Here is a 26,558-nt window from a genome sequence, read left to right on the forward strand (position 1 = left end):
TGTTAAATTGTTTATTTTTTTTGTTCCAGCCTGGCTGGTCCCAGTTTGGAGATCGGTCCTTATCATAAATAGGCCATACACGAGATAATGCAAACTTGTATTGTTCAAAATATTGAATGACTACAAAATGTTTCTATCTCATCCACAATGAAGTAGTATACTGCAGTATGCATGAATGTCGATGTTTGCTGTTGACGGCCTTGTCAGTTATTCGGAGGTATGGCAGCTCTTAAACCACAACTGTTTTGCTCTATATACATGTAGTATATGTTGTGTTATGCCAAGGAAAAAGTTCAAGGACAGAAGTAAACATACATGTATGGCATAATACACGTATGTGTACTTCTGTCCTTGAACTTTTTGTTCTATACCACGATGTTTTTAATGACTAAATGAACTACATCTGTATTTAGTGTTTTTGTTCGAATACTGCATTGTATGAATAGCTTGTTGAATTTCATTCCTTCATTACAATGAACTATACAATGTACTTTGAATATTACGCAATATATATATGACACACATAACTTTCGAAGTTTGTATTTTAAATTTAGAGGTAACATGAATTACCTTATGACATGATTAAAATAAACGAAGAACATAACAAATTAAAGGACACTTCTTTTTAAACGAAATATTTCGTTGCTAAGATAGATACGATTTTTGACCGATATAAAAATCATGATCACGTGTGTAAATACACGTATATACCAGCTAACTGAGAGGGGAGCTTTGGTTAGACTTCGTATCTATTCCTAATGACGTCATTTCCGTATCCGTTCTGCGCTTGCCCCGTGAGGAGCAGGGTTGAGTGACCTTCATGACGATGTACTCTATGAACTCTGCAATGGTGATGACACTGGCGCCCAGGAACAGGCCCAGCTGTCCTCCAAAATCACCTGAATCCGGAGAGATTGAATGAATGAACATGGACGGAATAGATGTATGAATTGCTGGATGGACAAGGACGTAAATTATCAATGAATGGATTGAAAACAGGAAGTCGAATCCCAAAAATATTAGATTTTATTCCGTAGCAGTTCTTAGAAAAGTCAATTTTGCACTTGTTACCATGATTCGTTTCGTGTTGCAATTAACCTTTGGCATGAACTTGCAAATAAAGTACACTTAATGTTATTGCAAGTTTCCGTATGCTCAATATTGAAGAGTACAATCGGTACTGCTCCTGAGGCGTGGCCAAAAACAGAAAATATATATGTTACCCAGGAATGACCCGACCGTGTACTGGCGCGTTTGGATGACTTCTTGGTAGTTGAGCTGCGCGTAGTACAAATCCATCACCACGAAATTACGCCTGAAGAAAAAAATGAAAACAAAGGAAGGTTTAGAAAATGCAAGTACTCATTGTCAATTGTTTGGTCATTAGGTTATATAGCTGCAAAGTAGCGGCTGCTATGGATGCTATTTTGATTTAAAGAAGAAAAATGAAAATCCTGTCTGAAAAAGTCCAATGCACTTTATTAATGCAATTTCAGGGCAGCAAAGCAAAAAAAAAATTCTAGATCTAGAAATTTGTCTGATATTGACATTTTCTATCATTACTTGCACTTTTCTCATCTGACATTTGAAATAGCCCCAAAACAAGCTACGTGAGGGGTACTTTATTTTTGGTATCGCCATGCCAATAAACAGCTAGAACCAGCTAGCCTGCAATATGAAACCACGTTTTCGGTAAGCGACATCGCATTTTTAACTCACATTTTTCAGTATGCTTCGGCATAGGGTTAACGTTGATTTCACTTACTAAATTAAAAGAGTGACCAGGAAATTAACTTTGAAACTCCAGTTTTACTGCCCTAATATGAAATTGCATTTGACGCCTATTTACGATCGGTAAATTTACATGTATTTGTTTCATAAGTTTTATCTAGAAGTAGACGTACTGCAGGTATTCCGCGGTGTGGTTGAACAGGTTGGTGTAGTAGTCCTGCGCACTGATGCTGGGCCAGGCCGCGTACGACACGGTCGTCGGGAACGTGTTGGCCACGCAGGGCGTCGGGCATTCGCACGGGTACCGCCCGTCCGCCAGCTTTCCTGTGGTACGGTACCGGCAGGAGGATTGAAAGAAGTACGGAAGGAGAAATTGACATGAAAGGAACGAGTTGGTTGTGTAATGTTTATGTAACTGTTTATCATAATTGTATTTTGACCATGATTTACGAGTTCCTTTGTTGTCTTGTATTCTTATTACCTCCATGAAATGTGTCATGGAGGTTATATTTTCAGTTGCGTTTACTAGTGTCTGTCCGTCCGTCTGTCTGTCTGTTGGTCAACAAGATAACTCAAGAACGCCTGGATGGATTGGTTTCATACTTGGTGTGTTGGTAGGGTGTGACAAAAACTAGAAATGATTAGATTTTGGTCCCCCTAGTGGCTTCCCTTGGTACTGCAGCGCAACTTCAGGTTTTGATATCTCGCGATCTGGACATGCTAGGGTCATGAAATTTTGATGGAAGGTAGCTCTCGTGCTTGGGAAGAAGTCATGAGTTTGGGCCCCCTAGCGGCTTGTTCTGGAACTGCAGGGCACTTTCTGGCGAAATGTTTAAAAGCCAATAAGTCCAGACAGGAACAACATATTTTCATTATTTTTGGTGTGTAGGTAGCTGAGAGAGAGATGTACATAATTAAATGCAAATTATGCAAATGAGGACTTTATTTGCATAATTAATGAGGAAATTCTATAATTACAGTGTTGTAATGTATGTAACCTATGGCAGGCGGAACTTTAACAGATACTAATTATGCAAATGATGACCTAATTTGCATAATTAATGCGAAAATTTTATGATTTCGTAATGGTGAATGATGAGAATGTCATACTTGGGACATCTGTAAGTTAATCAAAAGTTAACATACATCACGATGCATATATCATGTTAATGCAGAGGTCATTTGCACAATTAAAGAAGAAATTTACATTTACATATCAAGATCATATTTCATGGAGGTATGAGATCTCGGAATTCTAGTGTTTAATTATCATTTTATGTTATACTACTTTCTTGTTTTATGTTTCCATGGGCTCCGTTGGAAATCAGCTTTCAGCGGCGGAAGGGACTGACCATATGTTCCAAAGATTAAAAGACAAATAGAAAAATGTTAAATCGAAGAAAATAATCCCTAAAGGTACATACAAGATGTGGAAAAAGCTTGGAAGTTTGCAAATAAAACAAACAAAAAAAAGCAGCGGAAAATCGTTTCTAACTTTAAACAAGGGAAATCGTAGATTTCAAACCTCCGGGTTTTTTTGTGTTCTATTGGTTTAGGTTATTTGTTTGTGTGTAGTATGAAAGTTATGTGCGTAATATGTTTGTATGTGTTTGATGGCTACTGACGGTTGGTTCGGTATGGACTGCTGATTAACGTGTCTCACAGTCTGACAGCCTGCACCGTCACCCGCGCCATTACCCCCGCCGTCATCCCGCGCCGTCATTGCTGCGCCGTCACCCAAAATTTTTATCGGAACCAGACACCCCTCTGTTTGACCCCTTTTGAATGCTAAGACCCAAAACTGCAACCGCCCCATTCCTTAACAACATGGTAATTACCATTTTCAGCATGGCGGGGGTGTCCGGAGCACTTAAAAACCTTTTATTTCGACGCCCATAAACACATATGCAATTAAACAAAAATGTTCTGCATCATCTGCAGCCCAATAGCAATACGTATACCGAACCACAGACAAATCCGTCCAGCCCATCGCGAGAAACAGCTGCTGACAGAAATGTTTCGAACCATAGTAAAACCTCCTCGCGGAAGGATATCTCCTTCCCCGGAGGTAATTAGGGGAATCGCTTGACGAGCCCCCTAGCCTGGGTCTTCTGCCTCAATACTCACCTACAACTGTTTTCACACATTGAGTCAGCTGAGTCGGCGAGCAGTACGTCGCGTTTCCTGGGGTAACACAAGATAGGCATCAACAAAACGTGCCATAATCTACTACATTGTATTATCAAACTCAAAGCAACTGCATGCAACGTATATAGTTTATTTTCACAAATGTAACGTCGTTATACAGGTGTTATTTTTTATTCCAACATTTATTACAAGCTAAGACATGGCGACGGCACACTCAAGCACATACAGACATACTCATTTTCACCTAAGTTAAGTGAGGAAATTCGTGTCAAGTGCCTTAATTTCCAATTCCCAAGAGTACACAAGATCGGTGGCATGGCAGGATTCGAATTCGGGACCTCTTGGTTCCGAGCCGAACGCTCTGTCGTTCCGCCACACGACCCCACAGGTACCCCGTGCCTGGAATCCAGAACTCGTTTTCCGGGCCGCAAGAGCCCTTCACCCGCTGGTGTAAATTACCGCTACGGGGGAGTCTAGCCCGGGGGGAGTTTGGCTGGCCGTACAAACGATTCTAGGGCCGGACAAACCCCTCGGGCTCAACTCCCCCGTAGCGCTAATTTAGGCAGGCGGGCAAAGGGCTCTCGGCTGCCGAAGGAAAACGGCTAACGGCTCGATACTAGTTTTGGCTCCAGGGTACTCCACAGGCGGCTGCCGTGTACTTACCCGGCATGCTGACTGTCCTACAGCCGCAGTCCTTCTTGACCCACTCGGCCCGACACTCCAGCAGACAGCCGGTCTTCGTGTACGTGTCGTAATTATCCAGCCTCCAGGTCGGGTCACACGTACCCCACGGCGGGATCTCGTTCTTGTACTGGGGAATGAATCAATGGATAAGTGAGTGAATGAATGAAATTAATTAATCAATTGCAAGCAATATCAATTTAAATCAATATCTTCCGAAGGTGTGCCTGCTATATATAGGCAGGTAACAAATTTACAGATGTGTGGTCGTGTGGCGTAGCGGCAGAGTGCGCGACTCGGAACTAAGAGTCCCGGGTTCGAGTCCTGACATGCCACTGATCTTGTGCCCTTGGGAAAAGCACTTTACACGACTTTCCTCACTTAGCTCAGGTGTAAATGAGTATTGCCCACTCTTGTTCATGTATTTGTCCCCTGTGTTGGTGGCGGCATTAATATAAGTTGAAAAAACTTGAGTGTGTCGTCACCACGTCTGGTGATTATATTACATGTTGGAATAAAAAAAATTTACAGAGTTTCCTGATAGCTATCGTGGTCAACTTGTCGGTTCTGCTTGCATTTGGTCTTGCTTGCTGGCTCTGAAAACTGTGTTAATAATACAAAGGCAAACGTACTGTAGTTCCATACGAGAAAAATCCGCAAGGGGGCGCTGCGATGGTATTTCAGCACCAAGGACATACACCTTTCTACACGGCTAAATCTGACCTGCCTAAACATCTTTTTGCTGAGTCAGCACTATTCTCGGCTCTGATTGGCCAAGTTATTAGTTTATAACGAAGGCTTTATATGATCGGGAGCGTCGGGTGGTGTAGTGGTTAGAGCAATCGACTGTGAACCGGGAGACCCGGGTTCGATTCTGAGTCGTAACCGGGACATGTCTGAACATGCCCCCCGACGTTGTGTCCTTGGGAAAGGCACTTTACACGACTTTCCTCAATCCACCCAGGTGTGAATGGGTACCTAACTTTGGTTGGGGAAAGTCGTATTGAGGTCACCTTGTGGCGCCGAATGGCAGCCGCACAGACCCTTGCGACATATATGAGTATCATTTGTATAATTTATTTTATTGTTGTAATTGTTGTGATTTGTATTGATTATTATGTGATACCCTGCATTAATTCAGCCGTTCAAAGGCTGCGACTGCACGGGTACTGTTTGGACAGTAAAACCATTTATTTGCTGAAAGTCAGACTCACGAGGATGTTCTGTATGCTGGCGTACGCATGTGTCCCGGGCTGGACGGCCGTGCCCTGGGAGTCGATCTTGGGCGGTTCGGCGAGCGGGTGGACCAGGAACTTCAGCCCCGCGTCAGAGTTTCCCGATGGCGGTTTCTCTGTGTACTGCTCCTGCAGGTCAAAAAGATGAAAATGAAGAAATCTTGACCTTGACCATGAAAAAGTACTATAAAAAAGACAACAAAACAGAAGACGAGTTTCAAAGATAATCATAAGTACTATTTGTGTATGTTCCTTATGAGAATTTTGTTGATTTTTCGTTCATACAAACAGCCCGGCCGGGCCCCGGTTTGACCTCAGCTTAACCGATGACGGCTACGATCACATATGGTAGCAGCACACAGTATGGGCGACCCCCGGGTCTGTGACGCGGGTATATAAAGTAGTGCAGCGAATATTCTTGAAGGCTGGGTAGAAAGCCTGATAAGAGCGTCAGCCAGATGTAAATTGCGCTGTGTGGTGTAGAAATGTATCGGGTTTGAGACTGTATGATTTGAATTGTGAAGGTTATGCAGTTCGTGTATAAATGCGCCGTATTGCGCAACTGGCTTTCCGGGTGAGTCGGCTGCAGCTCAGGTCACGTCCGTAGAGGGCGATTTCAAAGTGAACGTTACGAGCAGATACGCCGACAGGATTTTTTTGGTTTCTAGATATTTTGTAGTTTGTACCTTCTTCTCAAACATATTCGATTTTCGTATTTGTGAAGTACACCCTACTATAATTTTTACCGTGTCGAAGTGAGTCATCTTGGGGTCCTTAACTATAGAAATCCCCTTAGGGCGAAAACTGTCTTCTGCTACCTTATATACCCTCGACATGACGTGTGCCAACATTTACATCGGGGAATCAATGATTTCGCACACCATTGACCCAGCCTGACCCTTGACCTAATCTGACCTTTATTCATATGACCCCTGACCCCCTCTGACCTGCTGCACGTCGATGACCAGGTACAGCCCGTTGCCTGACCCCGGGATGGTTTGCCGCAAGATTTTGTCGTCGTTGCTGTTGAACGTCCAGCAGTTTCCATACGAAGTGAACGCATGCGTGAAGTTCTGAGAATAATCAAAACAGGTGATTTTAAATTCAGAATATATTCGAGGAAATCATACTGAAAGTTTCACATTCCAACTACGGTACCGGAGAGTTATGTATTTCATTTTTATAAAGTCATGCTCCCTTCTATGTCACTGTGGTATATTTCTGCCATGCGTGTTTGTATGTCTTCAATGTTTGTCATGGATTCCTCATACTTGCCCACAGATATGCCAAATGTTACGTGTGTGCGCAGAGATTCGAACATGTATACACAGAGATACTAACACGTGTACACAGATATGCTAACTCGTGTACACAGATATACTAACACGTGTACACAGAGATACTAACACGCGGCACAGAGATACTAACACGTGACCACAGAGATACTAACACGTGTAAACAGAGATACTAACGCGTGTACACAGAGATACTAACACGTGTAAACAGAGATACTAACATGTGTACACAGAGATACTAACACGTGTAAACAGAGATACTAACACGTCACCGTGTACACAGAGATACTAACACGTGTACACAGAGAGATACTAACACGTGTACACAGAGATACTAACATGTGTACACAGAGATACTAACATGTGTACACAGAGATACTAACACGTGTACACAGAGATACTAACACGTGAACACAGAGATACTTACACGTGAGCACAGAGATACTTTTGTACACAGAGATACTAACACGTGAACACAGAGATACTAACATGTGACTACACAGAGATACTAACACGTGTACACAGAGGTACTAACACGTGTACACAGAGATACTAACACGTGAACACAGAGATAGTAACACGTGAACTCACATCTGCATAGCACCTCTTTCCTCTCCACCTGCAGTCTTGCAAAGTTGTCTCGTCCAGCACAAACCCTGCATTTAGGGTCAAATCCGCTAGGTCGAAGTTTGAGGGGATGGCTGAGACGTTGAGGCTAAAGTGTGGTGTGCAGAATGTACAAGGTCAAATTGTAATTTTTCCAAATCGACGTTTCTCGCGACATGTAATATAAATCTGCTAGTGTTTGCTTTATGCGATGAAGGGTGTCACTAAACAGTAACTTTTATTGGGTGGGTTTAAAGCATTTGGTAAATCTTGCTTTATTTGTACACCGGTGTTATCACCCCAAAATGTTATGAAAGTCGTCACCAATATCAAATTTTCAGGGACATAATCACACGTATAGCTTACTGGCCATGGTAACACCTGGAGTGTCATAGACAGGGATCACTGATCAAAAGCGACACATGTTTATACAAACGCAAGGGACAGTCCAGGTTAATCTGCTTGGTACGTCCAGTAACCTGATATGTGCCAACTTAGTATTAGTAAACATTAGTGCTACATGCCAAGGAAGTCTGATAATCTTCGCCTAAAGCATCAAATGCCCAAGACAATCTTCGTCAGATATACCTGGCATTTGTAAACAATGGTAAATCCCATGTGTCAGTTCGCAGTGTGTAAGGCATGATAATTGCTTTTCCTGTCTTTTCAAAGGTATACTATTATAGGGCCACACCAAGTAAATTTTATGGATGACGTCCACGCGCGCATTATTTCCCTAATATAAAGCGCATGCCATAATTGCATTTTTGTTGGAATTAGAGAAAATGACCTTCTATCGTTCTAATATACCTAATATGCGACCGTGCGAGAAGAAGAAGGTAGAACGATAGAAGGTACGTCATTTTCTCTAATTCCAACAAAAATGCAATTATGGCATGCGCTTTATACTAGAGAAATGATTCAAAACAATAGTTGACCAGTTTGTCAATAGAACTTGTTGGAAATATTACATCGAGGAAGAGGGAGGGGGTGGTCTTACGTCATATCCGTGACCGTTACTAGGCATTATGGGAAGTGTGAAATTGGTGAATGGTAACGCTACCTGTAGTCGTCCTCCTCAGGCCCGAAGCCCTCCTCTTCGTAGTCGTCGTAGTCGAAGCCCAACTCGCCAGTGTCGTCTCCCTCGAAGCCGGTCGAGAGGTCCAGAACCTCCGTAATGTAATTCAGCTCGCTCGGCGTCACCTTGGAGAGCTGGAACCTTGATGGAACAAATGGAGAATTTTCATTGGTTGTCATTATCGACTTCTTGCTTTCATTGGCTACATTTGGTCACGTGACTCTACTATGACGTAACGTAATTTGTTGTAATAAGTATTTTCATTGGACGCCTTTCAGCATTTGAAACCGAGTCCCGATTTTCCTGGAAATTTTTCTTGCCGTTTTTTTTCCTCAAGAACTTTAACGTTAAATGACCACTATATTTTTTTCCAAAATACTCCTTTTGAGTATTATCAAAATAATCCTTTAGGCCTCATCATAGCCAAAATCGTAATGATTTACCGATACTTTTGAGATATCACAAAACATAAATTAATTTACAACGTACTTGTTAAAGTTACAGATGGTGACGGCGGGAAAGTCTAACTCGTCCTTGAACTCCACCTTCACACTGGTCACGGTGTTGTAGCTGAAATATGCCACGAACCTGTCGGAAACATGAAAGATCATAAACGTTAGTATCATTTAAATTTTCGTTTCTCTGACAATTTTCTTGTAATGATTTTCTTGCACAAATTAAAACCTTGCCGAATACATAATAAATTTCAACTGCTACATCAGTATACGTAGCGTCTTTGAAGTCATGTCTTCATCACCGATCGTCCTCGTCGTCGTCATCTCTCACCACTGTGACGCGATCTAACGTCCGCCATGTTGGTGTGTTACGGTCAAAGACTTCTCCCAATACAGTTTTTTTTTTCGAAGACGTCTTGGGAAAAGGGAAAAGTTAGTCCATCTACATCAAAATGACAAACAAGAGCATAAAAAGTGGAAAACTCGACAGGCTGACATGTTGGATAAAAATCCATTCCACCAACATGGCGGCAAACACACCATAGACATTCTTTATTCGACACAACAGAAAGTACAGGCTGGAACTTTTGTCTGGTCTTCTACAACTAAAGGTTTAACAAAGTTAAATACGTGATTGTATGGATAACTTCATCCTACGTACAGAATATATGTATGTGGCAAATTACATGAAGAATATACATCAGTGGTAACAATAAAGGTTTAACTATTCTTTAACATGTAGTCGACTCTAAGATTGAAACATTTTTAATGTATTTTCCTATTTGAGTACTGTATTTGTTATCTCCCCTGAGAATGTAATTGAATTTATCTAAAGGATCTAACATATTGATATCAGTTGAACAAGTGGAAAGAAAAGTGCACAGCAATAGGCGCTTATCATTGTATAGTGTACAGTCCATTATGAAATGGTGCTCATTTTCAATCATGTTTGGACAAAAATGGACAGAACCTTTGGTCATTTGGTATTTCCTTTTACCATAGAAGGACATATACGGCACCTTTCGGAGATCTGCCACACGGCCACGCCAAAAGCCGCCAGGAACAGCACGACCCAGACAGCCCGGTGGGCGGGACGCTTGGCGTTTATGATGTTTCCCGGGCCGTGAAGGGACGTGTTGGAGGCGTATTCATGGTCCAGGGCCCCGTCCTGACACGAGCAACATGCCGCCATCTTTAGCTGTCCTGGAAAGATGTTGAAAGCAAAAGAAAAGTAATGTATCTAATCTTAAGCTTAAGTGCACTATGAACTATGTAACACCTTTAGTGCACTATGCACCAAGTAACATCTAGTGTCAGTGCACAGTAAACCAGTCAGAATTGCCCTGATGAAGATGACAGAAGGTCATCGAAACGTTGGCTTGAAAAATAAATGGTTGTGATAAAAAGAACTTTGCTATTCAGTCGTTTACCAACCTGATGAAATTATTTACGTACGTATCAAATTTTTATTTTTATAATATTATGCAGATGTCAGTACGTACGGAACTTTGGGATAATTCTGTTTATACTGAAAGTCGTAAAAGAAGGGCAGCTAAATGCGTATGTATATAGCGAGAATGTTACAATGTTCCGTCCCAATATCTGCTTGGATATTAGCTTTAGCCGTTGAATGAAATCACCACTTCTCTGTGTCCAAAGCAGTGATAGATTCTAAAACAATGCCCATGAGCGGTATAAATGAGAAACATTCTTTACATGACATGTAGTTCAATCGGCTCCACTCCGTAGGCGTTGCCAAGAACATTTGAAGACTCACTGCTCTGAGTGGAGGCTCATTCATGCGTGACAATAGAACGTAGTGATATAAATGGAAATTCCCACATTGAGATTACCATAATGATAGAATGTCACATGTAAGATTAGCTATGGATAATGAAATGTACACTTTCGGACAGTTCTGGGACATTGATACAACTGCCATCCTTCCCTAATCTCCAAGCAGATCTTTCGGTGGGGGAAGACAGTATCCAATTGGCCAGCCTGTAACAATTTTCCACCGAAGCTTGGATACTGTCTTCCCCCACCAAAAGATATGCTTGAAGATTAACGATAGTTAGTTAATTTTGTATCTGTTAACCGTGTCCATTCATCTTGTTTTGTTGTGACCTGTACTTAGCCAAGTGTGGCAGAAATATGCAATAAAGGTCCTCATTCATTCATTCATTCATTCATTCATTCATTCATTCATTCATTCATTCATTCATTCATTCATTCATTCATTCATTCATTCATTCATTCATTAATCCTTCCCTATGTGCTAATGGATCATACCATGCACATGTAGCGGTATATAACTTTGAAGGTAATATATAGATATTTAGATATTACTTTAATTAATATAGATACGATCACCTTCAGGTGGAAGACCGCCCCCATTATATCACTCGTCCTCGGCTGTGGATACTACTCTCGACGCGAAACCAGAAGTGATTAAACATACAGTTACGTACCATGACGTCACATGCAGACAGAGAAACCCACATTGTATTTCGAAACGTGAACGAGCTCACTGGTGTTTCTCAGAACCATTCAGTGTTCAAAATGTTGAGAGTCTGTGAGAAACTTCGCGAGGCCGACGCCAAGGCTTTGGAACTCGGACTGGCGCGTGCCGAGACAGACTACCTCCGTGTCCTGCTGTATGCTATGGCGAACATGGACAGGGCGGTGGAAGTGGAGGCGCTGAAAAGTCTTGGAGACTTGAACTTGGAGAAAGGGCAACTCGACAAGGACAAACTGAGCTTCGACAGGGCCATGCTGTTGTACAGGTCCGCACTGCTCCGGTGTAAGGACGCAGAGACGGGAGAGAGTCTCGAAAATCGTTACAGGTACGCAGAGAAACTACGAGTGGGGAGGGGAGGAACAATCCCTGATAATTATGAGCCCCATTCCGACGACGAGAAAATGTGCTCCCCTGCCAAGGTGGCCAAGAAGTTTATACACCTCGATCGAAGTTTAGCCTTTGACTGTGACAAAGACTTGGTGTTGATTGAATATATTAAGTTAATGATAGAAGGTGTCATAAACGAGGACAATTTGTTAGAGACGGAAGCCATTAAGAGTCTGGGTGACTTGTACCTGAGAAGAGGAACAGAAACCAGAGACCCACCATGTTTGAGTAAGGCTACTGCTCTGTACAACACTGCACTGGCACGGTGTGATGATGATGAGGGGGTCCAGGGGAAAGTGGCACTGATTCACCGCTTATTGTACACGGCAAGAATCAGACAAGATGTGAGAACTACGAGAAACAAGGTATAACTGTTACTTTTATTTTTCCGTCATAGAATATGTCCTTTTGCGGGCAGTGCGACGATAATTTGTACGAAACATTTCTCGAATGTTATCAAGTTCCTCTTCCGACTTTGGTACCTTGGGCCATATATGTAATGATCTCCCTAAGGCCACAGCAAGTAAATTTTCTGGATGACATCCTTCGCAGACTCCAAATCTAATGCGAGCGGGCGAAAAAAAAAGGCGGGCCGAAAAAATAAGGTTCCTACATTATCAAATTTTGACTCAATATTTGTACAAATGATTTTGATTCAGTGAGAACAGTACATATACATGGCCAGCATCACAAATCACTGCATCAAAGTAAAAAAACGTAGCATTAAATCAGAGTCTTTTCTTGTCTCCTGTCTTCACAGTTATCTGCCATCCACGTTTCGGCATGGCAACAGACATCTTTGCCCATTTTCGGCATGTTGACCACTGTCACAGGGCAACAAAATTTTTTTTTTTTCAAAATCAGGCGAAAGTTAATGCGCGCGCTGATGTCATCCATAAAAATTACTTGCTGTGGCCTAACACAGGAAATTATGTGTAGAGTATACTTCTAGTACTTCGTAGCTTCCTGTAGAGCTGGTGAGTGTGTATTGTCGAAAGCAAACTTATCGTTTACCAACTAGAATACATTGCCACGCTAAACTGACATTCGTAATTCGATTTGTATAACTCCAGAACAGACTCTGTCAATACTGTAACATGAATAGGATAGAAGATGAACAACACTTTATTTTAGACTGTACTTGATATTCTAATGAAAGATCTGTCCTTTTTAATCATATCAAAGAGAAGATTCCATACTTTGAACACCTAAGCGCAAATGATAAATTTATATTTTTGATGCGTCTAGACAAACCCTGTATCACAAACATGATCTGCTCCCACATTTTCCACTGTACAAAAAAGCGACAAGAAGTTGACCTCTCTATATTAGCTCAGTGACTAGAACACTATGTAGTAGCCTAGTATAGTACCCTTGTTTGTTCCTTATGTATGTATGTCTAAGTCAAGTAGTGCATATTTTGTCTCCAATTTTCTATATACGTTTGTTATGTGTCTGTCATACTCAGTATCTTGACCTGTACCTAACCCGTCGTGGCATGAATGTACAATAAAGGTATTTCAATTATTATTATTGAAGGGCCCAAAGGTCTGGCACGGAAGGGGAAAGCAACTGGATTACCGGTACCTGTCCAGCGCTGACGACATCAGTGACGCAAAGGGTCACAAGTTCATGTAAGCAGATGAGTGGTGATTTTGTTACATGTTGATAACGGCCCAGCTCAACGTAATAATGCATTGTGAATTAGGCCATGTTGATTTGATTATATGGATGACATCCTCCGGCAGCCCCAAAACTGATGCGCGCGTGCGAATAAAGAAAAGTTTTGCAAAAAAAAAAAGTTATTTTCATTATGAAATCTACGTGGTCATGAGGGTTGAGCAAATGGCACAGAATATGGTTTGGCGAATAATCTAGTCTTCAAGTTCATTTCTTTACAATTTCGTCTTTTTTCGTTTGATTTTGGCATTCTACGACATTGGTATAGTTTTTATTAATTTTTCTTGTAACTTATGGTATATTTTTGCTCATTTTGCAACTGTTTTGTACGATTTACAGTATGGTTGAAAACTTTTTTTTTTTGGAAACGGCCGAAAATTCATGCGCGCGCGGATGTCATCCATATAATCAAATCAACATGGCCTTATCAGTACTAGTGAACTCTGAAATCTAACGTTCCATACCTAGTATGAATTTGTGAAGTAGACTAGCTGGCATTTCATGATTTCATTTTATGTATGCCCTATAGTGAAAAAATACTGTTGGGAAATGTTCAAGTTTGAACACCCAAACATTATGCATCTTGTCCTCTCGTAGGTTACCAAGCGAGCACATATTAAGCCTGAAACTCAAACACGTTCCAGACTATAGGTTTGTGCATTGAGATCTGGTGGGAGGTCTGAATATGCCCAGAACAATAATCCAGACCTAAGCAAATATTATACTAGCATGTCTTCTCGTGTACAGGGACAGGGAAATAGATTGCTTTTGCTCTTTTTATCTTTGTTATTACCTCCATGAAAAATGGAGGTATTGTTTTTGGCGTGTCTGTCTGTATGTCTGTGTGTGTGTGTGTGTGTGTGTGTTTGTGTTTCCGCACATTTGTAGTCATCATAACTTAAGAACGCCTTGATGCATTGTGATGATATTTGGCATGATGGTAAGTCTTGGAAAGACAAAGGTCAAGGTCAAGTATGGGCCTCCTGGTGGATGACCTTGGTACTGCAGCAGAACTTCCGGTTTTTGTATCTTTTGTCCTGAACAAGCTATGGTCTTGATTTTTTGGTGACAGATAGCTTGTCCTGTCAGAAATAAGTGGCGTAAGTTTGGTCCCCCTAGCAGCTTGTTATGGAACTGCAGGTTAGTTTCTGGTAAAAACTTTCAAAGCCAATAAGTCCAGATTGGAACAACGTATTTTCATCATTTTTGGTGTGTAGGTACCTGAGAGACAGTTGCACATGATTAAATGCAAATTATGCAAAGGAGGACTTCATTTGCATAATTAATGAGGGAATTCTATAATTACAGTGTTTCATATAATGGTACTGCTATACATGTAATCTATTTAATCTGTGGCAGGCGGAACATCAACAGATACCAATTATGCAAATGATGACCTAATTTGCATAATTAATGTGAAAATTCTGTGAATCCTTATTGGTGAATGATGGGAATTTTATACCTGTAACATGTGTAAGTTACTTAAAGGTTTGCATCGCTATACATATATTATGTTAATGTAGAGGTTATTTGCATAATTAATGAGGACATAATTAACAAAGCAAGCCCATATTTCATGGAGGTATGAGATCTCGGAACTCTTGTTCTTTATATTCTTTATTTCGGGTAAAAAAAGTACCCATAGCAAAATAATACTGTAATGAATACAGGAAATACATACAGATAATAGAACAGATAACCTAGCTGGATAGAGACCCGTAACTGTGACGGAAGAAGGAGTTCATGTAGAAGGCGCCTGATCTTAGGAAGCGAGTAATTCTTATAATTTCTGTCTCCATTTGTTTCTGCCAGTTGCAGAACGTGCCTTGCTGTTATCTTGAAACCGCTAGTTCTGCCAGATATTCGAATTGCCTTGAGTTAGCTATCAACTATGTGAAACAAGAATTCGGAGATCTCATACCTCCATGAAATATATGACTTTTTACAGGGTACGCTACAGTACAGAACAAAATAACACAGGTTTTTGTTTTCGAACACACAGTAGCACCTTTGGCCTGAAATAGGTCAGGCTGTAATAGATATGGTCAACATATGGTCATGTAGCCTATTCCAGAGGGAGAACCTCATTAATCAAAGCGGGCAGGCACGCTGCCTCCATCCCGTACATCTGTTTTCCCTGCCTTTCGAAAAGACACAAAAACCGGACGTTCTGCTGCAGTACCAAGGTCAGCCACCAGGAAACCCATATTTGACCTTGACCTTTGGCTTCCTAAGACCTACCAGCATACCAAATATCATCACAATCCATAAAGGCGTTCTGAAGTTATGCTGACTACAAATGTACGGAAACACACACACACACACACACACCACACACACACACACACACACACACACACACACACACACACACACAGACGCGCCAAAAACTATACCTCCATTTTTCATGGAGGTAAATATGGTGAATATTGACTGTAGGTTATACGAGAAGTACCTGACTACAGGTGATCACGCGCTGTCTGAGGGAAACCTGGACTTGGCAGAACGGGAGTTTGCGGCCGCTCTGAAAGTGGTTCATGGTACGTTTACTCAACGATGATGAATACTAGTATTACATCACAGTTTTGACTTGTTATGGCCAGCAAAAGGTTATATTTACATTGTACATAGACTGATTGTTTGCAATTGTGTTAAGTGAAAACATCTTTTTTATATAGCAATATTGTTAATGTGATACTTGAAGGGAAAACTATATACAAAGTATGAAAAAAGCTATCATGTCTAATGGTTAAATTCAGAGTTGTTAAAAGAATTATGAACAAGTACGGTTGGTTAAAACAGTAGTAATTCTATGATATTTGACGTGTTTTTTTTCTGCATACAGATCCTAAGAAACCAGACCGATGTAGAGAGGCTGCATGCCTATGCAGGCTGGGCGACGTCTACGTCCAGCGAGGCAAAATAACAAGAGAAGGTAGAAACTTCACACGGGCAGCAGCTCTGTATAACGCAGCCATAGCCAGAACAGACAAAAATAAACGAATTGTGACGAAAAGACTGCAGGAGATAGAGAAATGGTTTCTCCAATACACGGCGGATGTTGACAGTAAGTCTATTCCGTCTGATCGGGCCATACGCCACCAGAAGGGATTGGCGGACATCCGTGCCCGCGCTAAGTCACAACTAGAGGCCATCGATCAACAACACAATCCGTATCAATATGACGTGGATGACCCACGTATGAAACCAGTCGAAGCCGAGCGGGCTGAAGCCGTCAAGGCTTTATTCAAGACCATCGCCCAAGATAGACAAAGTTTTATCCGGGATCTTGTTGATGAGTGTATTGTTGTACTCGGTCCTCCTCCATGTATACATATAGTAATATGCGTTCATCGGGTTAGGTTCACAGGCGACAGAACTGGTCACACCCTACTCTGACCTGGAGTTCGCTATTCTCATTGAGGATGGGAAAGATGGTGACGACACACGGCGGTACTTCATCAACCTTACACACTACCTACACCTGAACGTCATCAACCTCGGAGAGACCATCCTCCCGGCCATGGCCATCCCGTCACTGAACGATTTTCAATCAGAAAACCCAGAGGAAGACTGGTTTTTTGACTCTGTCACATGCCATGGATTTGCCTTCGACGGCTTCATGCCATGGGCCAGTAAGACTCCATTTGGAAGAGATCAGACTAAAAGTAAACCTCCCGTTAGCCTCATCCAGACCCCAGCTGAAATGGCAAAGTTTCAACGGCTGGACATATCTCTAGCAGAAGGATACCACCTGTCAGACATTCTCAGGCGGTTTGTTTTCCTGGCAGGGGATGAAGCACTCGTGCGCCAGTACAGGGAAAAACTTTCAGAAGTCACCACAGATGATCTCTCATATTTACAGCACCATCTGTTACTTATTCAAGTCTTGAATGCCGACAAGCACCATTTTGACAACCTTGAACCCACTGGGCAACTACTCAATGTCAAGAAAGACATCTATCGTTTTCCAGGCATAGCAATTGAGATTCTGGCTTTGTGCTGTCAGATTACACTTTCTAGCACATGGGATGTGATAGATAGATTAAAGGACATGGGAAAGATCGGAGAGGACAATGCCACACACCTTACAGTGCTGACCAGTATCTCGGCAGAGCTCCGGCTGAGAACATATCTGGCCAACGGGGGACAAAAAGACAGTTTGTCCCTACTTACCCAAATGAAATATCAATCAGAAGCATATGAGATGTCCGACTCCACCCTGAGGTCAGTTTTCTATATCCCAGATACCAAGGTAATTTTCAGATACTACTGCAGGGCTATGCCTTTGAAGACGTGTATCCTCCGGGACATGGTCAAAGATGGGCCGCATGTCCAGTCAACAGGGCTTTTCTATGACGTATCCAATGGATGTTTGGGCCGAATAGCAAATAATCTATTGTTATCACAGATGTCCATACGCCATTTGGAAGCAGCGTTGAAAGATGCCGGAAGCGAATCTATCGAACGTTGGGACATTCTGGTGGACTTAGGGATTTACTGGGAATCTCGCGGCGATCACATGAAAGCAGTTAGCTACCGCGAACAGTCACTAGCTATCGCGAAAACTATCTATGGAGACAACACGGCAAATAAGTACATTGCCGCTTCACTTAATAGCCTAGGATCATCTTGGAGTCGACTTGGCGATAAGAAGAAAGCACTTAGCTACCGCGAACAGTCACTAGCGATGGCGAAAACTATCTATGGAGACAACACGGCACATAAGTACATTGCTTTGTCACTTCAAAACTTGGGAACAGCGTGGAGTGAATTCGGCGATCACAAGAAAGCAATTAGCTACTATGAACAGTCATTTACGATGATGAAAACTGTCTATGGAGACAGCACGGCACATCCGGACATTGCCACGTCACTTACCAACTTGGGGTTATCTTGGAGTGAACTCGGCGATCACAAGAAAGCAATTAGCTACTATGAACAGTCACTAACGATGAAAAAAATTATCTATGGAGGCAGCACGGCACATCCGGACATTGCTCAGTCACTTGACAAACTGGGATTATTTTGGAGTAAACTCGGCGATTACAAGAAAGCAATTAGCTACTTTGAACAGTCACTAGCGATAGAGAAAACTATCTATGGAGACAACACGGCACATCCGAACATTGCCGGGGTACTTCACAGCTTGGGGTCAGCTTGGGGTAAACTCGGTTATCACAAGAAAGCAATTAGCTACTCGGAAAAGTCACTGGAAATGAGGAAAATTATATATGGAAACACGGCACATCCGGACATTGCCGCGTCACTTAACAACCTGGGATCAACCTGGGGTGAACTCGGCGATCACAAGAAAGCAATTAGCTACTCGGAAAAGTCACTGAAAATGAAGAAAACTATATATGGAAACACGGCACATCCGGACATTGCCTTGTCACTTCACAACCTGGGGACAGCTTGGGGTAAACTCGGTGATCACAAGAAAGCAATTAGCTACTTCGAACAGGCACTTGCGATGGAGAAACCGATCTATGGACACAAAACTGCACATCCGTACATTGCCACGTCACTTACCAACTTGGGATCATGTTGGAGTGAACTCGGCGATCACAAGAAAGCAATTGCCTACCTTGAACAGTCACTTACCATGAGAAAAACTATCCATGGACACAGCACGGCATATCCGGAGAATGTCACGACACTTATCAACTTGGGGTCATCTTGGTGTAGACACGGCGATCAGAAGAAAGCAATTAGCTACTTCGAACAGGCACTAGCGACGGAGAAAACTATCTATGGAGACAACAGGGCGCATCCGGACATTGCTACGTTACTTCACAACCTGGGGTTAGCTTGGAGTAAATTTGGCGATCTAAAGAAAGCAATTTACTACTACGAACAGTCACTAACGATGAAGAAAACTATCCATGGACACAACACGGCACATCCAGCCATTGCCAGGTCACTTCTCAACCTGGGATCATGTTGGGATGAATTAGACAACCACACGAAAGCAGTTAGCTACTTTGAACAGTCACTGGAGATGACAAAAACTATCCATGGACACAACACGGCACACCCGGACATTGCCCGGTCACTTATCAACTTGGCATCATCGTGGTTTAAACTCGGCGATGTGAAGAAAGCAGTCATCTACATTGAACAGTCACTAGCGATGAGAAAAAAACTACCAATTTAGAGAACACGGCGCATCCAGGCATCGCTCATTCCCTTAATAAGGCCATGTTGATTTGATTATATGGATGACATCCGCGCGCGCATGAATTTTCGGCCGTTTCCAAAAAAATAAAAAAGTTTTCAACCATACTGTAAATCGTGCAAAACAGTTGCTAAATGAGCAAAAATATACCATAAGTTGCAAGGAAAACATTTAGAAACGATACCAATGTCGTAGAATGCCAGAATCAAAGGAAAAAAGACAAAAATGTAAAGAAATGAATTCGAAGAGTAGATTATTCGCCATAAAATATTCTGTGTCATTTGTTCAACCTTCATGACCACGTAGATTTCATAGTGAAAGCAACTTTTTTTTTGCAAAACTTTTTTTTATTCGCACGCGCGCATCAGTTTTGGGGTTCCCAGAGGATGTCATCCATATAATCAAATCAACATGGCCTAACCAGGGATTAGAGTGCACCCGGTGATTAGAAGCTACTTTAAAAAGTCACTGACGATTAGTGTTGAAGACGGTTTATGTGGAGAAAGCGCTGAATCCGAGCTAGGACTGCTGGCTACTCAATTCAAATTAAACCCTGGATTAGTATAGAGAAACTTTAGGCGACAAAAAGAGGGCGAAACTAGAAAAGTAACATTTGCAAAGCAAATGCATAATGTTTACCTTCGGATATGGTCTGCTCTGTTAATTCTTACTCAAACACATTCACATACATGTATATGGTGACAGGAGTCTTAATGCCTACAATGAAATTGCCACATTGTGTGTGTGTCACATTGTGTAACCCAACACCAGTTACTATGGTGACAGACGTAAACAAAAGAGGCCATTGGTCAGGTCAGAGGTTAGTGTTTGGAGAAGAAGAAATGGAAATGGAGCAAAAACAATCTGTTTTCCTTCGGTAAACATAATTATTAAACAAGCAATAAAAGGTCTCTTTAGAATCTATGCCTATAGTGTTAACTGAAATCCTTCAGTCGGTTAAAAAGTTAACGTTAACGTTAGTAAGAGATGGTAGCTGGTTATTGTCAATGAGCATATAGTATGTGATACTCTTGCATTGGTTGCTTCAATATTCTATATACGCAACACATCATTCACCATGCTGATACATCGTTGACTATTGCTGCCCAATTCTTCGTATCTCGCAGTCGAACGCCCCAAACCCCGTTGATTTATACCAAGGAGTTTGATGACTCTCCTGAATTTACCCTTAGGCCATGTTGATTTGATTATATGGATGACATCCTCCGGGAGCCCCAAAACTGATGCGCGCGTGCGAATAAAAAAAAAGTTTTGCAAAAAAAGTTATTTTCATTATGAAATCTACGTGGTCATGAGGGTTGAGCAAATGGCACAGAATATGGTTTGGCGAATAATCTAGTCTTCAAATTTATTTCTTTACAATTTCGTCTTTTTTCGTTTGATTTTGGCATTCTACGACATTGGTATTTATTAATTTTTCTTGTAACTTATGGTATATTTTTGCTCATATTGAAACTGTTTTGTACGATTTACAGTATGGTTGAAAACTTTTTTTTTTTTTGGAAACGGCCGAAAATTCATTGTCGCGCGGATGCCATCCATATAATCAAATCAACATGGCCTTAAGCATTACCGGCCCTACCTATTAAACTTTACCGTGAAGCGTTACGTTGCCAGGGACCCCTCTATCTATCAAGCGTGAGGGAGGTGGTTTATGTTGACAGTAGCTTCAGGAATGTTCACGGGTTCGAGAGAAACAGTAACAACAAACGGACCATTAGAATTAGTTGATGACACGCCACCCCCGGCATGTTCAAATATACACTAAGAAGTGTCACATGGTAGATTTCCGACAAAAACGATGTTATGATATACACGCACTGTAGTATCTAAAGCTGAGTAGCCCGCAATGGAAAGTATTTCAGGTGTAACCGAGCTAGATTATATGACTGTGTTATTTAATTAACGGTAGATTAACCAATGTCACACGGATTGGAGACTAGACACCGATATCATAGAGCGTTCTTCAAGCGACCAGTCAGTTAGCATGCAAAGTGGCCATTCATAGGCTCAAATTAAGAAGGGCCGTCACAAAAACATACCAGACGACAAGTGAATGTGTCCCACCTGCAGAGACAACGTCGAAGATGAATAACATTTCCTAATGGTATTTCCCTCTTACGATGAAGAAACGCAAAGATCAATGACTTCTTATAACAACAAGACAACATTGCCTAGAACAAGAAGAAAAAATATTCAACGTACGTCTAGTATGCCCCGACTCTGCACCTGGGACAATATGTTTTGATTGCGTATTACCTTATAAGGCCTGTTGGGCCCATGAAATACCTTCTTACTCTTAAGCTTCTTCATTACATTCTTCGTTTAAAACATGCTAGTAACGTTGCTACGAGTGGGGCATTCAGTGCGTATCCAAGATTTCGTGTCAGTGATACAACAACATACAAATCGCCGCCACTTGCGAAGCTGGTATGTTACAGAAAAATGAGGTCACCGACTGGCTTTAAACCTTTGTCCTGCTGGCCATTCTGTGGATTATATACTCCATGAGAGCAGCAAGACAAGAGGTTTAATAAGACTTAGCTCTCCTGCATTCGCAAATGAGTTACTGTATGTTTAAGTCGCCTCGTTTCTTCTATAACATCGTTCCGGTGTGTACGAATCCATTCTTCCTGTAACATCTGACTTAATTTTCACTGTGTCGACCCATGGCCAGGACCACCTCGGTTTCACAGGTCGTGCTTGACCGCACTGGTAACTACCAAAACAGCCAGGCCTGACTAGGTTTCTTCTAAAGGTCCTGAAGCACTTCAAGCGTCCAGTCAGTTAGCATGCAAAGTGGCCATCCGTAGGCTAGTCATCAAGTCAAGTCAATTGCAAGGTTTATTGCACAACGATTGCATCAAAGTACAATGTATGGCAAACAATATATATCATTAGCAGCTATGAACTATTTATAATAGTATACTCATCTAACAGCATTATGCAATACATGATTGAATGGTACGGTACGCTTGTTGTGATACGTCTTCTCTTTTGTATAGTATTATACATGTAACTAGAAAAGTAACATTTGCAAAGCAAATGCATCATGTTTACCTTCGGATATGGTCTGCTCTGTTAATTCTTACTCAAACACATTCACATACATGTACATGTATATGGTGACAGGAGCCTAGTAAATGCCTACTATGAAATTGCAACATTGCATGTAACCCAACACCAGTTACCATGGTGACAGACGTCAACAAAAGAGGCCATTGGCCAGGTCAGAGGTTAGTGTTTGGAACAGAAGAAGAAGAAGAAGAAGAGGAAGAAGAAATGGAGCAAAAACAATATGTTTTCCTTCGGTAAACATAAATATAGTTTTCTGACTTGATCATAGCAAAAACTGATACGGTGATAGTCGCACGAGTGAATACTTCTCATTCTTTTGGCAGTTAGTAGAACATTCAACACTCATCAGTGACTGTTTTTGAAATTTAGAAACACGTACCTCCAAATTTTTGATGTTGATTGTACATCTTGTTCACAGAGTGACCTAGTCTCGCGAGAACACGAGACTAGGTCGAGACATGTGTAGATCTTCTGGCCTCCTTGCGGAGTAGGAGTGAACGGCTTCCGACCCTCTTTGAGATTCATCTCACCGCGTTCTAACTGGATGTGGACAACTTCCGTCCCAGATGCAATCGCTGTGCAGTAACCCTTGACTTCAATTGACTAGCCTATGGATGGCCACTTTGCATGCTAACTGACTGGACGCTTGAAGTGCTTCAAGACTTTTAGAAGAAACCCAGTCAGGCCTGGCTGTTTTGGTAGTTACCAGTGCGGTCAAGCACGACCTGTGAAACTGAGGTGGTCCTGGCCATGGGTCGACACAGTGAAACTTTAGTCAGATGTTACAGGAAGAATGGATTCGTACAGACCGTAACGATGTTGTAGAAGAAACGAGGCGACTTAAACATACAGTAACTCATTTGCGAATGCAGGACAGCTAAGTCTTATTGAAAACCTTTCATTGCTGCTTTCATGGAGTATATAATCCACAGAATAGCCAGCAGGATATTTAATTTTTTTAAGGTTTAAATCCAGTCGGTGACCTCATTTTTCTGTAACATACCAGCTTCGCAAGTGACGGCGATTTGTATATTGTGACATCACTGACACGAAATCATGGATACACACTGAATGCCCCATTGCAATTATTGCAACGTTAGCATTTTTTTCTAGTTTCTTATGAAGAAGCTTAAGTCCCTAACGTATTCCATGGGTTCATTTTACAACAAACAGGCCTTAGGAAACACGCGATCCAAACATATTTCTCTGGCTTGATCACACAAACCGATCGTTGTACGAGTGAATGTTTCTCATTCTTTCTGAGCAAGCAAAAGTTGACGGCAAGTTTGCTTGTCTGCATGCCATGTTGTTCACCGTGTACACATTCTTGAATATCTATCTCTGATTTGCCGTAAAATAAACGACCAGTGTTACATCTTAAATGTTTACAACGCTCTTATGGTTAGGATAACATTAACATACTTCACCGTGTTACCTGTAGCTAGTCGTGCATGGTGTACATTACAGATCAGAACGTTAGGCCAGTGTAGTGGCATGCGAAGACAGATCTATTTAGAAAAGGTTTATACCAGCCCAGCCGGACGTACGTACAAGTAAAACACTTCCAGAGTCTTTTTAGAAGCCCTCGTTCACCATACGCTGTTATCAAAGTTCTTACCAACTTGTTTAACCCTAAACAGTACACCTGGGGTCCGCGCGGACCCCAGCACTATATATTCTGTAATATCTTTTTTGTTTCTAAAGATTTTTTTCTGAAATTTTAGGTAATTGTCACCCACAAAGTTGTCTATCAATACAGTGCAGAAAACTCCGTTTCTACCATTTATAAAAAAAATTATATCTGATTTTCTTTTGGGGTCCGCGCGGACCCCAGCCGGCTTTCGATCATAATGGATACACTGGCGTTCTTATACATTACCTTATTTCCGTTTTTATATGTTTTTATGCATTCATCGTGTGTCTACCAAGTTTTCAGAGAATGGTGTAGTAATAGAATTAAATTTTAATAACTTTGGTGTAATTATGACGTCATATGACGTCAGAGCTAATAATATAGTCCGCCATATTGGATTTTGACCAATGACGTCATCAAATTAGCATATTCTATGCATATTAAATGATTTAACTTATATTTAATTATGTAAGATGTTATAAATGTTGGAAAAGAAGTGTAATTTTATATAAAACTCAGAAAATGTTTATGTTTAAACCAAAATTACTTCTATTTTCAAAAAACTACCCGTTGCCATGACAACACAAAAAAAACATCAACTTACTAGTATAAAACTAATATGAACTTTTTTCCAGAGACATTTTAGGAAAGGTCTCCAAATTTGATACTTCTAGCGCAAGCCGTTTAGCCGCTATCTGAGATCAAAGTTGGGCCTCAAAAGCCCCTTCAGTCTGAAATGGGTTTAAAAATCGGGTATTTCTTCTTGTCTTCTTTTCTTCACCAAAAAATAGAAAAAGTTCAAAGTGTATGATTTTTGTATGTAATGTGGACACAGAGGTTCCCACATCAGTTTGCAAAACAATTGAGCTGGTAGCATGTTGATAATTTCTAAAAATTAGCAAAAAACTGCTCTGGGGTCCGCGCGGACCCCAGGTGTACAGATTAATCAGTCCGGGAAGGTGTACTGTTGAGGGTTAAGAGTCTTTGACGGCTCCGGAAGAGGGCATCCAAAGAATTCACCGAGAATCGACTGTCCAAAAGCAGTCTTTCTTCGTTCTCAGACAAGATTTGGTTAGGATCAGCTGTAGGTGTGTACAAATTCTACTCTACGTCTTCTTCATTTAACGGTTGACTCACCTGTTTAAGCTGTCTTCTATCAGTGCCCATAGAAAGCGGACTGTGTACAAATTCATTCACCCCGTGCCTTCTTCGTTTAACATATCGACTCACCTGTTTAAGCTTTCCTCTGCTGTTCCTAGAAATTGAATTGTGTACAACTTCACTACTCTCCAAGCAGAGGTTTGGGTTTTGGAGGGTATTTTTAGCGTGTTTTTAGGCTTTTTTATTGGGGTTTCTCTTTTGCACTGAATTTTGTTTTAAAACACGCTAAAAATACCCCCAAAACCCAAACCTCTGCTTGGAGAGTACAAATTCACCGCAGGCCTTCGTTTAACGTTGACTCGCCTTTTTAAGCTGTCTCTGCTGTTCATATAAAGTGAGTTGTGTACACATTCACCCTGTGCTACCTTCCTTTAACGTCGACTCACCTGTTTAAGTCTGTCTTCCGCTGTTCCTAGAAAGTGAGTTGTGTACAAATCCACCCCCGATCCGAATTCGTTGACTCGCCCTTTCAAGCTGTCTTCGCTGTTCCAGATCAGGGAGTTGAACTTTTGTCAGTGTCAACAAGACTCTTCCGTTGTTTCCGTTGTAAGTAACTTAACACCTGGCGCCAGTTGCTTAAAGATAATCCAAGGCTACTCAAGTCTTTGTGCATACGTCCGACAACGCACCTTGCTGGAACATGAAAAACTAGTTCTTGCCGGCCGCC

The 26,558-nt window shown here is 41.5% G+C and overlaps 1 protein-coding gene and 2 pseudogenes across 1 annotated transcript; 2 read left to right on the forward strand and 1 right to left on the reverse strand.

Annotated features, from left to right (window-relative positions):
- Positions 1–202: 202 nt before the first annotated feature.
- On the reverse strand, positions 203–26,558 carry LOC109487761 (acid-sensing ion channel 5-like). Its single transcript, XM_019791828.1, has 12 exons — positions 26,278–26,558; positions 10,249–10,432; positions 9,264–9,362; positions 8,760–8,915; positions 7,682–7,805; positions 6,743–6,868; positions 5,775–5,924; positions 4,543–4,690; positions 3,859–3,915; positions 1,905–2,055; positions 1,224–1,315; positions 203–899 (listed from the first exon to the last, which is right to left on the reverse strand). The coding sequence occupies exons 2-12, from the start codon at positions 10,419–10,421 to the stop codon at positions 715–717; spliced, it is 1,461 nt and encodes a 486-aa protein (XP_019647387.1). The 5' UTR covers positions 10,422–10,432; positions 26,278–26,558; the 3' UTR covers positions 203–714.
- LOC109487659 lies at positions 11,792–17,615 on the forward strand (annotated as a pseudogene).
- On the forward strand, positions 18,524–19,977 carry LOC109487661 (annotated as a pseudogene).

The sequence above is a fragment of the Branchiostoma belcheri genome, unplaced genomic scaffold (assembly GCF_001625305.1).
Source record: "Branchiostoma belcheri isolate BF01 breed outbred unplaced genomic scaffold, Haploidv18h27 scaffold9, whole genome shotgun sequence".
Lineage (NCBI taxonomy): Eukaryota > Metazoa > Chordata > Leptocardii > Amphioxiformes > Branchiostomatidae > Branchiostoma > Branchiostoma belcheri.

Coding starts and splice junctions, on each gene's coding strand:
- LOC109487761 (XM_019791828.1), bottom strand. CDS start 10,421: ATGGCGGCATGTTGCTCGTGTCAGGACGGGGCCCTGGACCATGAATAC. Junction 7,806..8,759: donor CCTGAGGAGGACGACTACAG/GTAGCGTTACCA, acceptor ACCACACTTTAG/CCTCAACGTCTCAGCCATCC. Junction 5,925..6,742: donor TGGTCATCGACGTGCAGCAG/GTCAGAGGGGGT, acceptor TTTGACCTGCAG/GAGCAGTACACAGAGAAACC.